The sequence below is a fragment of the Myotis davidii genome, unplaced genomic scaffold (assembly GCF_000327345.1).
Source record: "Myotis davidii unplaced genomic scaffold, ASM32734v1 scaffold961, whole genome shotgun sequence".
In the NCBI taxonomy this organism is placed as follows: domain Eukaryota; kingdom Metazoa; phylum Chordata; class Mammalia; order Chiroptera; family Vespertilionidae; genus Myotis; species Myotis davidii.
In genome coordinates, this window is record NW_006291013.1 from 282,748 (window position 1) to 297,729 (window position 14,982).

A 14,982-nucleotide genomic window follows, 5' to 3' on the forward strand; every position below is an offset into this window, starting at 1 on the left:
CAAAAAGATTATTTAAAGCACTTATACAAATCAGTAAGAATTCCAAAATCCACCCTAGCCAGTTTGGCTCAGTGGATAGAACATCAGCATGTGAACTGAAGGACCCAGAGTTTAATTCTGGTCAAGGGCATGTGCCCAGGTTGTGGGCTCGATCCCCAGTGAGGGGCTTGCAGGAGGCAGCCGATCAGTGATTCTCTCTCATCATTGATGTTTCTATCTCTGTCCCTCTCGCTTCCTCTCTGAAATCAGTAAAAATATGTTTTAAAAAAATTCCAAAATCCACAGGGAAAAAAGGTCAAAGTAGGCAAGCAGGAAATTCACAGGAGAGGGTTGCTTAGTGGCCAATAAACTGAAAATTTGTTCATTATCATTTGAATCAGAAAAATGAAAATGAGCCCTAGCCAGTTTGGAATAAAGCAAAGATTTGGTGAGAACATCAGTAGATAGAATGACAGCCTACAGACTGTAGGGTCCCAGGTTCGATTCTGGTCAAGGGCATGGATCTTGGTTACAGGCTCAATCCCAGTGCAAGAGGTGGCCAATCGATGTCTCTCTCACTTAGCTATTTTTCTCTCTGTCTCTCCCTATCTCTTCCACTTTCTAAAAATCAGTGGAAAAATATCCTCAGTGAGGATTTACACACACAAAAAAATGAAACCATCAAAATTCCATGTCATACTCGTTAGTTTGGCAAAATGCTAACTTTTATCATACCAACTGAGGGTGAGGTAACTAAAATCACTATTGAAAAAATAACTATAACCCTTAATAGCTATAGCACTTTGACAATGCCTAATAAAGTTAACCTCTATACAGTGGGGCCTTGACTTACGAGTTTAATTCGTTCTGTGACGAAGCTCATAACTCAAATTACTTGCATGTCAAATCTTAAAGTGAACGAGTGAGACACGTGATGCTGGGCTGATGTTGTGGCGTTCACTGTGACGTTCGCTGCACCAACTAGCGGTGGGGTATCTGAAGCTGGCTTGTAACCCGAATTTTAGCTCGCAACTCAAAGCAAAAAAATCGGCTGAGAGACAGCTCGTATCTCAAAAAACTCGTTAGTCGGGACACTTGTAAGTCAAGGCCCCACTTTACTTCTCTATCTGGCAATTGTACTTCTGGATTTGTATCATAGAGGTCTTTCATGCATATGCATAAGAGGGCTTTTTAAAAGAATGGTCATCATTATAACCTATAATAATAATAATAGCGTAATATGCTAATTAGACCGAATGTCCTTCTGGACAAAGCTAAGGGGGCCGAGGCAGAAGCAGCTGCTGCAGCAGCAAAGGCCATGGCAGTGGGGCCAAGCCCCATGCACGAATTTCATGCATTGGGCCTCTAGTCCTATATAATAAAAGCCTAATATGCTAAGTGTCCAGTTATCCATTCAACCAATCAAAGCATAATATGGTAATGATATGCTAAGACTGCTCAACCGCTCACTATGACATGCACTGACCAATAGGGGGAAGATGCTCAGACCAGTAGGTTAGCTTGCTGCTGGGGTCCGGCCTATTGGGACTGAGCAAGACAGGCCAGACATACACTTGAGCCCTCCCACGGTCCCTCCCCGGCTGGCCAACCTCCCGTGTCCCTCCCCTGCCCTGATCATGCACCTACAGGGTCCTTTGGGCTGGCCTGTGCCCTCTTGCAGTCCAGGCTGAGGGGAACACACACACACACACACACACACACACGTGCACAAATTTCATGCACTGGGCCTCTACTATTGTTATAAATTACAAAAAAAAAAATTGCAGTTGACTAGAAAAGGATTATTAAGTTGAGAAATACTGTATTAAAGTTAAGGTGGAAATGTTAAGCTTTGACGGTTTGGTAGATGCATGGGTAATTCATTAGTGTAGTTATATATTTCTTTAATCTTGAAGCCATTCTCTTTTTAAAAACAAACCAAAACAATTTTTAAAGTTGACAGCAAAATGCCATTGATTAATTAAAGCAAATACTCTAAGTTTATAAATAAAAGTAATGTAGGAACAGAAACACAAGTCAAATGGAATAAGGAAGACACTGTTTGCAGAATCATGTCACACTGATAGCAATGGAAGACATGGGGCCTATCCCTTAGGGAAGAAAACAAGATCTCTCCTGGCTTCTCCCTTCCGTTTTTGTGTCTGAAATTGTTCTTCATCCCTTTGCTTTTCTCTTTCTCGTGACCTTCCGATTCCCTACTGGCATCGAGTGCCCCATGGACATGGCTATGAGCCAAAAAAAAAAATCATACCTGCCTCCCAGTTCTATGCCATTTCTAGCTGGCATTTTTTCCGTGTTCCCAGCCAGACTTGGTAGAGGTCAGCTGCCAGTGTGGGGATTGGTTGAAGAGCAAAGACAATGGATGTGCATGGTTGCCTTTGTAAACCTTAAGAACTTGTAGATGCATATAAAATCCTGTACGTGTTTGATTTGAGGGTCTGGCCCTGAAAATATATCTTACTTTTTTTGTTTTTTAATATGTTTTTTTAGATTTTTAAAAAGAGAAAGGGACAGGGGAGAGAAACATCAATGAGAGAGAACCATCAATCGGCTGCCCCGTATATACCTCCTATTGGGCATGTGCCCTGACTGGGAATTGAACTGGGCATGGCCAGGGGGAAGGGGGGCGTGGAGGGGTGTCGCTGGACCGGCAGTGGGGGGTCAGTTGGGAACAATCAGGCAGGCGGGGGGGGAGGGGGCAGTTACAGCTGATCAGCCAGGCAGGCAGGTGAGTGGTTAGGAGCTCGGTGCATGGGACAGCGCTCAACCAACTGAGCCACACCAAGCCAGCACTGTATGTTGCTTTTTAGAGAGGAAAAAGAAAAGACCTCTGGTAGTGACAAGGATAATCCCTCATTTGGTCTTCTATTTTTTTTCTTTTTCTTCTAATTTCATTATTCTTCAGCCTTGCTCTTTTCCCGTTCCACATTCAAGTGCTTGCCTTACCACCCTCATCACTCAACTTGAACTCAGTATGACTAAGATGAAACAGTCTCACTTGTTTTTATTATTCATAAAGTATTCCATGTATAGAATCATCCTAATTACCAAAAAGAAACTGGCAAAGGAAGCACAGGTGACTTCAATGATACTACTTTGTGATCTTTATTTCTTCCTTCTCCACAATGATAAGGATAGTTAGTCAACTTCTTAAGTAGAGAGTACTTACTTAACTCACTTGTACCATGATGCTTTGTGTCCATTGTAGACCGAGCTAAGAGGAGAAAGCTCAGGGAAGAAAGGGCATGGCTGCTGGCTCAAGGCAAGGAGCTCCCCCCAGAGCTTTCCCACCTGGACCCTAATTCCCCCATGAGGGAAGAAAAAAAGACTAAAGACCTGTGAGTATTTAATGGTACTAACAGTAGCAACCTGTAACATTTGTTAAGCACTTGGGCATTGTGCTAAGTACTCTCTTATTTAATCCTTAAAACAAGACTCTGTGTTAGGTAATATTCCATCTTCATGAGCTTCTCATTCTATTTTATGCTTTTTGGGGTTATTCTTTATATCATAAATATTCATTAGAGTAAAATAAGACCTGGGAAATACTGTGCTATTACATAACTAACATAATGATAATAAAGTTTTGTGTCATCTGTGCTAACCCTCATCTTCATAATTATTTTCTGGAGTGTTACCACTGTTACAAACTTATTATTAATAAAAATTATTGGATCTATTCCAAAACTTGGTGCAACCAACTATGTCTGTGTTTGAATTAAGAGAGTTAGAGATTAAAGTTACTATTAATTTTTTATTTATGATTTACAGCTTTGAGTTGGATGATGATTTCACTGCTATGTATAAAGGTCAGTTCCATTCTTAACTATTGTGTTTTTTATAAAAGTACTCCTATGTGAGTGTATTAAGCTCTCTTCTTTGGCTCTCAGTTCTAGATGTGGTAAAGGCTCACAAGGATTCCTGGCCCTTTTTAGAACCTGTGGATGAATCTTATGCCCCAAACTATTATCAGATTATTAAGGTAGCTAAACCTACTATACAGTTACACCTATTGTGATGTTTGTTTTGCTCTTGCTCTTTGTTGTTGTGTTTTGCTTGAGTTTGTTTATTGTTCCTTGAGGGTCCGGGTTGCTGATTGTATACCAGGCTGTTGAGCAACTCAGAACAGCATGATTCCTTTGCCTCATATGGGTTATGAGATGTTTTCTCCAGCATATTGTAATTAAATGTGTCCTGTTTTAGGTACCAATGGATATTTCAAGCATGGAGAAGAAACTAAATGGGGGTTTATATTGTACCAAGGAGGAATTTGTAAATGACATGAAGACAATGTTCAGGAATTGTCGAAAATATAATGGGGAAAGTAGTGGTAAGTGGAGCAGGGGTTTGCTCTGGATGCACAGTAGCTGAACTGTTGTAACCAAGAATAAAATGCCTTTTAGAAATATACATCTGGCCCTACCTGGTTTGGCTCAGTGGATAGAGTGTCAGCCTGCGGATTGAAGGGTCCCAGGTTCAATTCCAGTCAAGGGCACATTCCTGGGTTGCGGGCTCGATCCCCAGCAGGGTGTGTGCGGGAGTCAACCGATCAATGATTTTTCTCTTATCATTGATATTTCTATCTCTCCTTTCCTCTCTGAAATCAATAAAAATATATTTTAGAAAAAGAGAGAGAGAGAATAAACCTCATCTACACACACACACACACACACACACACACACACACTGGTGATTTAGACCTTTCCTTAGGACTATTAAAAGAATGTGTATTAAAAGCCTTGGGATTGGCCATTCTAACCACTTAAACAGTATGTGTCAGGAATTCTCTCCTATCTCACACAATAGGAGAGTGTAGCTGGTGGCAACTAGGCTCAGGTTATTTCTCATTCTTCTACAGGCCAGTTTAGGTCCAGTTTGTACTGTGCCTCCTTAACACAGTGTACCACTGATGATAACTCTACCTAGATAGAGCTGATTCTTAAATCATCTTGGGAAGCATACTTGATTAGCTGTCTATGGGTATATATGAGTTAGGTATGGGAACTTGGAGTAATTTATGCAGTGGCTCAGAGTGCCTTAGTTTAAAACCTAAACAGATTCAGTGATTATATTTAATATTTTTACTGGCTTAGTGTAATGGTTCTAGAGTCACTGTTAGCCATGCAGCCTAGAGCCTCGTAGGACAGAAACTCAGTTTGCCCCAATAGCATCTTTTGTTTATCGTAGGACAGTTGTCTTTGTTGCCTATAAAAACTGTAGCTGGAGGGCAATTCTTGTGTCTTCCTATAGAGTATACCAAAATGTCGGATAATTTAGAGAGGTGTTTCCATCGGGCAATGATGAAGCATTTTCCCGGCGAAGATGGAGACACAGATGAAGAATTTTGGATCAGAGAGGATGAAAAGCGGGAGAAGAGACGGAGTCGGGCTGGGCGAAGTGGTGGAAGCCACATTTGCACCCGCTCCAGGGACTCCGAAGGGCCCAGCAGGAAACAGCAGCCTGTGGAGAATGGAGGAAAATCATTGCCACCTGCACACAGAGCTTTCTCCTCTGAGGCTGGTCAGAGCGGCAGCTCTACACAGCTCCCTCAGGAGGTGGGCACACCAAGTAACCAAGGCCTTCCTCGTCCCCTGCATTATGGTGGGATGCCCAACCAGGCACCCCTTTTAAACCAGCTGGTAAGAAATAGAAATTCTGCTGAGGTTTCTCCTAGTTGGTGAATTCAGAGGAAAGTAAAGCCTTTTCAAATGGCTCCTCTTCTGTGATAATTTTGCTGTATATGGATGCTTTTTTCTCCCCTCATCTGTCCTTCCTTTATTCTTCCTTTATTTTAAATCCTGTCTCTTAATCATTTGAACCACACATTATATCAACATGGGGGGGAAATTGAATAAAAATATCTCAAGTCTTATTATGTATAAAGCACAGAGGTACAGCCCCAGCCCTGTACACCAAATAAAGGTCTTGGGTTCAATCCCCAGTCAGGGCACATACCTGGTAGGTTGTGAGTTTGATCCTTAGGGTATATACAGGAGGCAACCAATCAATGTTTCTCCCCCTCCCTCTCCTTCTCTGAAATCAACAAATATATCCTCAGGTGAGGATTTACTAAAAAAAAAAACAAACAAAAAAAAAAACAAAAAATACAATACTTAGGGTATACAGCCTATCTTTGATATTAAAATTTCATTATGGGGGACAATTTGGGTGGGATATTAGCTAAAAAGGCTCCTGGCAGTGCAGGGGCAATAATGAAAAAGATAAACACAAGTTTGTCTCGCCTAGAGAGGGAAAGTGCTATGGGCTCTGGAGCTCGTCCTGCTCTGGGTGAGCCCATGTGCCACCATTCTTCCCTTCCTTGGTTCTCTGTGGTGGGTCTATTATGTTCATCTTCAGGAAAGTCCTTATTTTCTTTCTAATGTTTATGCTTTCTTTCCCCATCCCCACTCCTTGCCTTTACTCAATACCCTCCAGAGGCCAGCAGTACCTGGAACATTTGGCCATCTTCGAGGGTCAGGTCCTGCTAATGTATATGTCTCCTCAAGAGTCCCAGAACCACACCCCGGGGAGCCTGCGCAGCAGCATCCACCTTTTGCCTTGCAGGTAAGCAACCTGCTCATGACCTGGAGGTATAGAGTCTCCAAGGTAACTTCTAGAAATGCAGTGTCTAACCAGGTTAAATTTATTATCATCTCCTATTCTATAGAGTCTATAGATGAAGCACATTACAAAGGATACCTGATTCTATGGGTCTGGTGAATGCCACTATCTTCTCTTTTCTTGTTACCAGCCTCCAGTTGGAATTAACAAGCATCGAGGACCCAGGCTGGGCATGCCCGAAGAGAAGCAAATGTGTGGGGGGTTAAGGCACCTTTCTAACATGGGATCACATCCTGGTTCCTTGCCTCTTGGGCAAATGAGTGGCCCCAGTCAGGATAGAAATATGTATCCCCCAACTCAATTCCAGCCAGGATTTATTCCTCCCAGGCCTGGAGGGATTCCAGCCCGACCCCCAGACTTTCCTGAAAGCTCAGAAATTCCTCCCAGCCACATGTACCGATCATACAAATACCTGAATCGAGTACACCCTGCTGTCTGGAATGGGAACCACAGTACAGCAAACCCAAGACTCTTAGGGCCAGATGAAAAGCCCCTCATGGGGCCAGGACCGTCCCACCTGCCTCACACTCTTGGTCACATGATGGATTTCCGAGTGATGAGACCACCTCTTCCTCCAAACCAGTGGACTGAACAATCAAGCTTTCTACCTCATGGCATTCCTTCTTCAGGGTACATGCGACCGCACTGTAAATCCGGTGGGCATCGGTTACAGCCACCTCTAGCACCCAGTCCCCTGTTTGGAGCACCCTCCCAGGTTCTGAGAGGGGTGCAAGGAGGGGACTCCATGATGGACAGCCCAGAGATGATCGCCATGCAGCAGCTTTCCTCACGTGTTTGCCTGCCCGGTGTGCCTTACCACCCCCGACAGCCTGCTCCCCCACATTTACCTGGCCCTTTTCCACAGGGAGCTCACTCAGCATCAGTTAGTGTGTCAGCCCCCAAGCCTGCCTTGGGGAACCCTGGGAGGACACAGGATAACAGTGAAATAGAAGAGCCTGAAAATGACCAAGGTAATTTAGTCACTTTTATTTGACTTCTGCCCCTATAAGCAGTTCATTCATGAATAATCCTTTTACACAATATCAAGCCAAATATAAACTGATTTTCAGCCTCTTTTTCTTGAACTACTCATGGTTGGGCCAATCGTGGTATTGTTTTTGATCCAAAGATCCAAAAGGATTACTGGCAATAGTGATCACTACATAGATGAATGCCAGGCACTCTTTTTGAGGCTTTTAGATATATTAACTCATTTAATTCTCAGAACAAGCCTTCCAGATAGCTACTATAATTAGTCTTGTTTTTACAGATGGAAAATCCAAGACACAAAGATAGTAGATGATTTGCTCTGATCTACCTAGTAAGTGGTGGAACTGAGACTCGAACCCAGACAGACTGGATCCAGCATCCACAGTTTTTTGTTGTTGTTGTTGTTGTTTAATGTATTTTTATTGATTTCAGAGAGGCAGGGGGAGGGAGAGATAGAAACATCAATGATGAAAGAAAATCATTGATTGGCTGCCCCTACTGGGGATCAAGCCCACAACCCGGGCATATGCCCTGATCAGAATCGAACCCTGGACCCTTCAGTCCACAGGGTGACGCTCTATCCACTGAGCCAAACAAGCTAGGGCTGCATCTGCATTTTTAATCATGACATCAGACTGCCTTTAAAATTTCTTGTCCTGAAAGTTTATCATTATGAAATAAGTTTTCAATATTTTACTTAAAGTCTAATTATTTCTATCCTTTTATTCCCTGGACACATACCAATATCTACTGAGAATGAAGACTAGTGAGATTTCCCCTGGCCAGAGTGGCTTAGCTGGTTGAGTATGTCTCATTCACCGAAAGGCCTTGTGGGGTTTGATACCCAGTCAGGGTATGTGGAGGAGGCAAACGATCAATGTTTCTCTCTCATATTGATGATTCTCTCTCTCCCTCTCCCTTCCTCTCTCTTTAAAATCAATTTTTAAAGTGTTTTTTTAATAAGGTATTTTCATTCATTCAATAAATATTGATTCCCGTTTTGTGCAAATACTGAGGGGTATGGTGGGGAACAAAATAAAGTCACTGTGGAGCTTATGCTCTGATAGGCCCAAGTTAGGGACTGGCCTCCTGTGAGCCATCATTCCCTGGTCTTTTCATTGTGTCAAGTTTTAGAGCTTCCCAGCCTGGTCTACAATTCTAGTAACAACCATACCCTCCTGCCGTATTCCGCATGCATCTAGTTGGGAGTCCATGAGCCATGAATCATCTCACACCGGTCTACTAATCTGTCGGTGACAACACAGGAAGAGGAAGGCAAGAACATCTCCATTATTTGGCAAACCTTTTGAGTAGCTGTAGAGTTGCTAGATCTTGCCTCCTGGTCTACGAAAGGGTCTTGCCTCCTGTGCAAGGGTCTCAACATTGTGACTCCTTTCAGGGACTCTCAAATTTTCTAGCTGAGGCTTAAATGACCACACATCCACCTCAACCCTGACTCCCCTTATCTGGCTGCTTATCATGTTCTTTTCATTATTACCTCCATTGGTATGGTCATTTCAGCTATTGAATTGTTCTCTTGTTCTCCATTTTCTTACAGCAGATCCCTTACCTGAGCTTGAGAAGCCACCAAGCGTTGGTGCCTCAGAGGGGGTATACCTCAAACAACTACCTCACACTACACCGCCCTTACCAACCAACTGTACCAGGCAGAGTTCGCCACAAGAAAGGGAAGCAGAGGGCCCAGAGCTCAAAAATGACTCCTCAGCATCTGAAAACAACTGTCAGGCAACAAAGGGCAAAAATACCTGGCCCTCGGAGAGTGGCTACATCAGTCCAGCAGCCCAGGGATGTATGAGGGACCTCTCCACTCTGGCAAATAGAGGAGCTCTGCCTGAAAATGGAGTGGTGGTTGAAGTACCCACTTGTGGATCAGAAGGGAAGGGCCTTGGTGGTAGTGGTACAGAAAAGCCACTCTGCCCCAGAGGTAAAACATTGCAGGAAACCATTTCGTGTTCAGGACAGAACCCAGCTACACCTCCCAATGCAGACCCCAATTTGATGGAAAGCACTGTCAGTCAGTTTTCTCCCTTGTACATGCCTGGCCTGGAATACCCAAATTCAGCTACACATTATCACATCAGTTCAGGCCTACAAGGTCTTGGCCCTGTGATAGAAAGTAAACCCTCAATATCACATGTTCAGCATTTTTCCCCGAGGGGCTTTCATTCTAACAGCCCTCATTCTGGAGTCTTTCCCCATTATCGCCCCCACCAAGGAATGAGATATTCCTACCAGCCACCACCTCAGCCTTCCTACCATCACTATCAGCGAACTCCTTATTACACATGTCCACAGGGCTTTTCTGATTGGCATAGACACAGGCCAGAGAGTCCCAAAGAATTTTTAGACCTGGACAACCATAATGCAGCTACCAAGCAACAGAGTTCATTATCAGCCAGCGAGTATCTTTATGGGACTCCGCCTTCACCTCTGAGTTCAGGGATGGGGTTTGGTTCATCTGCTTTCCCACCTCAGGGTGTGATGCTACAAACAAGGCCTTCCTATACACCTCACCAGCCGGCCAGTCATCTCCAGCCCAGGGCATATTCTTCCCCTGTGGCTGCTCACCCACCTCACCATCCAGTGGCTGCCCAGCCCAATGGCCTCTCTCAGGAGGGCCCCATCTACCACTGTCAGGAAGAGGGCCTGGGCCACTTTCAGACAATAATGATGGAACAAATAGACACTGGAAGTGGAATAAGGGGACCTTTTCAAGAAACATACAGACCATCAGGGTAAGACTGCATTTGATTTATTTTTTCCCTGAAAAAAAGGAGTGGATGATAGTTTTTAAAAGAAAAATGGCCTTAGGAATAAAGATAAACTTTAGTGGTCTTCTGGGACCAAGAGGAGCATGTGAATTGTTGATATGGAGACTTAATGGAAATGTATTAGCCATGAAGTTTGGTGTTTATCTTTGACATTTTTTCCCCCTCATGAAAATGAATTGGCATTTAAGTGACTGTTTAGTTACATTTTAATACTGGAAACATGATGGCCACATTTGTGAGCTGTAGGCCAGGGCTTTAGCGTTGTTTCTGAGTTCATATACTCTGACCAAGGCAAAATAGGTCCCTCAAACCCAGCAGGGCAACAGGACATCATATTCAGGTTTTAATCCTCCTATCAGTTACAGTTATGAGGCCTAATCATAAAACAAATGTTATCCAACTTAAAAGCCTACAGTCTCCTCCCCAACACCAACCTAAGGAAACCTTACCTCCAAACCCTCTCCTGCACTTACGTTTTGTCATATTTGTTTTCTACCTCTCTAAATATGTTTGTTTTATTTTTTATTTTTTGCCTTTTTCCCTAAACCATCCTAAAGTAAATTTTAGACACCGTGACCCTTTATCCCTAAGTACTTCCACATGTATATCCTAAAAATAAGGATCATTGTCCTGGACCACAATATCAAACTATTAATCACACCCAAGAAAAAGGATATTAATAGTATTTAACATAGAGTCCTAATTGCTCCAGTTGTTCCCAAAATGTCTTTTATAGCTATGTTTCTTTGTTTTGATTTTTTTACATTTAAGATCTAATCAATGTTTATGTATTTACACTTGGTTATAATGTCTGTTTAGTCTCTTTTACAGCATTCACCCTATCATTGTGTTGTTTTCTTTTGTGTTCAAAGAACCGTGGCCAGTTCTCATGTAGCGTCCCAAATTCTGAATTCTTACTGTTTGATTGTGTTTACAGTCCAGTTAAACACTAAATAAGTGGTCATGTACTTACTACATCATACCCTAGACTAGAGGCACATAATGCTAGTTTTGTCCCAGTATTGATGATTTCCAGTTTAATTACCTGGATAATTAAGGCAGTAGCTGCCCGAGATTTTCATGATTAAAGAATCTTTTTTCCTTCTATTCTTAACTGTTCCTCTCTCATGGCTATAGAATGCAAATGCATCCAGTCCAGGCACAGTCCTCTTTCCCAAAGACCCCAGCACCAGCAACATTGCAGGAAGAGCTGCCACCACATAAGCCCCCAACACTCTCTCTTGATCAGGTAAGAGGCACCAAAAATTAGAGCTTTCTTTATTCCTGCAGGTGGTAGGAGAGAAGTACATATCCCAATCCGCATTGGGAATCCACTGATGTGGAGAGCTGACTTAAGTTATACGTGGATTGGGTCGGCACCTCTAACCCCACATTTTTCATGACTTCATTGCTGTTCTGAAAAAATATATATTTTAATGTGTCCTATTGAGACAGGCACTTTTCCCAGAAAGTGCTGCAGGCTTTGTGCTCGAGGTTGACTCAGCAGTGGAAAGATCAAGAGAAGGCCTCTGAAAGTAGCTTCTCTACTTTTGCCACATGTTCCTTTTTCCTTTACTTAGGTAACCAGCTATTTGGAGATTATTTAAACTTTATTTTTCCAAACTGGCCACTGGCATGTATTTTGATATATCCCTTGCCTATTTTATCCTTTCTACCTATTTGATTTTTGAGGGTCTAGGCATTCAGGTTTTAAAATAATAGTAGCTACTTTTGAGTGCTGCTTCGGTACCTGGCACTGTGCTAAGAGCTTCTACGTGAAGTCTTCTCTCAATAAGTCTCTCCCTCGGCCTCCGCAAAGTAGGTGTCAGTCACAGCAGCATTGTCATTCCTGGTGTACACGAAGTCTATAGATACTGATAGGGTTTGAGTGGGAGGTCCAGCACTTCTGAGCCGCCTCTGGAAGTAAAATGGATGGGGAAACAAAATCCAGCCATTTTCCCAGATTAGAGGAACAGGTCTTTGGCTTATTTAATTTTTTTTTTAACAATTAACACAAATGTGAATTTTGTTTAAAACATCCTTATTTTGCTTTTCCCAGAGCTAGTCCAAGGAGGAAATAACCCCTAAGAAAACAGAAAGCTGCACATGAATACTGGAACATGGAGAATTTCGGGGAACAATTCTCGCCGATCTTTATTCCTGTCCCCCTGCGGAAGGAACTACTCATGGTATTGTCTTTGGAGCTGGGTCCAGTTTACAGAATTTTCACGCTGCCTTTTAAAATAATTTTTGTTGGTGATGGTGAATGTATGTACATAAACTGGGAAGGTGGGTAGGAATCTGGAAAAAATGGAAGTCCTAACTGTAGTGAGCACACCACAGTGGAGTGATCCTTATCTGTTTACAATCACATCACACTGAATATTTGGGGAACTAGAGAAGAGGGTAGAAAAGAAACTCTTATAAGTCACTGTGTATTCCTCAGTGGCCAGCTGTCCTTTAAGAGTAAAGGCTTTCTTTCCAATCAGCCCAAGAGAGTTTTAGTCCACTGCCCCCTAACTATTCAGTTTCTCAGTTCAGAGGCAGTCTCTCACGGCCTTCTAGAAGTTTCTGCCCAGAAGACAGCCTGCCCTCTTGTCTGGTGGCTCAGGTCTTAGACTGGGAGATCAGTGCCCTTCCTGGTTTGCCACCAGCTCTACCAGAGCTGTAAACCAATTTCTGGAATTGGGATCACTGGAGTATTTTCTTCTTAGAAGAGAAAATGATTTATCCTCTTCACAGGCCTGCTGGGACTGTGATCTGGAAGGCATCACACAAAGCTTTCTGGCACAAATCACATTTTGTGGAAGTGACTACTCAGGTTTGTATATGTTAGTATCAATAAAGAAATTGCACAGCTTTGAATAGGGAAAATGTATTCTATAGGTTTACAGTTGGAATTTAGGAATATTTCACTATATATAGTCCTTATTTTAAATGTAAAATAAGTCATGGTGGTTTAAAATAGCTATCAAGAACAAGTTTCGGGCAATCGTTTGTCATATATGTGATAGGAAACAATTTTACAGTATTAAATTACTTTATTACAGTTTTAGAAGTGAATTACACTGGATTCTCCCTGTTTAGCATTCTGTATTTGATTTTAGTTGAGATGCCACCAAAGTTAGGGCTTATATAAATATTTCACAAAGAAAGAACTAAGGAAAATGCCCTGAAATTAATAGATATTTTTAAAGAATAGCATATTTTTAAGCATGCCTTTGGAATAGTGGAAAAGCTACCGAGGTATATTAATCTGTCCTATTTACTTATAAATTCATCTGTGTGAAGTGCCAATAGAACCTTTCACTCCAATATCCTGATGAAATGTGAAACTGTCATTTAAAGTTTTCTAAACATATGCTATCCTTAGGAAAAGAAACAGATTGGAAACATTTATGTTATACAAATGGGCCCCAAGACACAGCTCCAGTATAAGGGAAATTCATACACATAAAGGCATTCTTGTTGACCTGGCAGTGTGGCTCATGGCTCAGGCATGACTGAATTGAGTAGAGAACACAGGTGTCTGCCTCTAAGATACAATGGACAACAATATGAATTTTTCTCTAACAGGCTTTAATTTTAAATTTGGTATGCTTTTAAGTGGAATGAGTTTGGAGGCTATGTTCTCATTCTATCTAATTTTTGTTAGAAACATATTGTGGGCATAATCTGGTTTAGAGAAATGCAGAGGTCAACATTCTCTGCAAGAAGAGTAGATTAGAAGGTTTGTGGGGAGATCTCCGCCAGCCCTTAAGCTAGTTAGTGTGGAAGGTAGCATGGTGGAAGTATTATTACTTCTGTTTCTGTGTATGTGCAAAAGCAGGAAGGAGAGGGAAAGACCAATTGGTCTTTAGAGCTAGCATAGGTCTGGCTAGACCTGGTCTTAGCCCAGAGCATTCTGTCACTGACAGCCTTTCTCTTTTTACATTAAAGCAGATTGGAGTGAGAGGCCTTTTCTCCTTCCTGAACTAGGAACACACTAACCATAGGCACTCTTCCTTGATGCTAATGCTGTAGGGATTGTTTTGTGCTGAACTCCCTGGAGCATGGATAGGAGAAGAGTGGAAGCAATAGTTGGCTGATAGGTACCCTTTCCTTCCGCCCTGGTTGCATTTGAGCAGCTGTGTACACACTGCTTAAGATAATTGTAATCCTTTCTTCTCACTCCCAGCCCTTTATCTATCCCCTATTGTTAGAAGCTGTGAAGAGTATAGGGAAAAAATCAGTAAATTCTTTTATCCTTAATCTTCCTTCTTGCTAATGTAGAGAGGTGAGGAAATAATTAAGGCAAATGATAGGAAATTGAACTACTGTATTATCACACTGTGAAAAGGAGCAACAGAAACATGTCAGCCTTGCTGCATCCTGTGTGGAAATTTGGTTGTGTGTTACAGGTACTTCTTCCCTGTCTGGTATATCCTGAGCTTTAACTGGCCTTTGAAGTGCAGATATTCTAGAAGCCATCAAGAGCTGTAGGATTATAGGAGTACCTATAATAAACTGCTATAGGCTGCTCATCCACACATTCCCCTAGCAGGCTCTTTTTTTCTGACCTTTTCTTTCTCCTCTGGCA

The 14,982-nt window shown here is 42.3% G+C and overlaps 1 protein-coding gene across 1 annotated transcript in view; it reads left to right on the plus strand.

The window, feature by feature from the left end:
• CECR2 (cat eye syndrome chromosome region, candidate 2) overlaps window positions 1-12,571 on the plus strand; it is a 63,110-nt gene extending 50,539 nt beyond the window's left edge. Inside the window, exons 8-17 of the mRNA XM_015564221.1 lie at window positions 3,209-3,338; window positions 3,772-3,809; window positions 3,891-3,982; window positions 4,204-4,330; window positions 5,251-5,639; window positions 6,436-6,564; window positions 6,752-7,592; window positions 9,170-10,367; window positions 11,541-11,652; window positions 12,463-12,571. Coding sequence (XP_015419707.1) covers window positions 3,209-3,338; window positions 3,772-3,809; window positions 3,891-3,982; window positions 4,204-4,330; window positions 5,251-5,639; window positions 6,436-6,564; window positions 6,752-7,592; window positions 9,170-10,367; window positions 11,541-11,652; window positions 12,463-12,468 — 3,062 coding nt within the window. The 3' untranslated portion in view covers window positions 12,469-12,571. The remainder of the gene's footprint in view (window positions 1-3,208; window positions 3,339-3,771; window positions 3,810-3,890; window positions 3,983-4,203; window positions 4,331-5,250; window positions 5,640-6,435; window positions 6,565-6,751; window positions 7,593-9,169; window positions 10,368-11,540; window positions 11,653-12,462) is intronic.
• The last annotated feature ends 2,411 nt before the right edge of the window (window positions 12,572-14,982 follow it).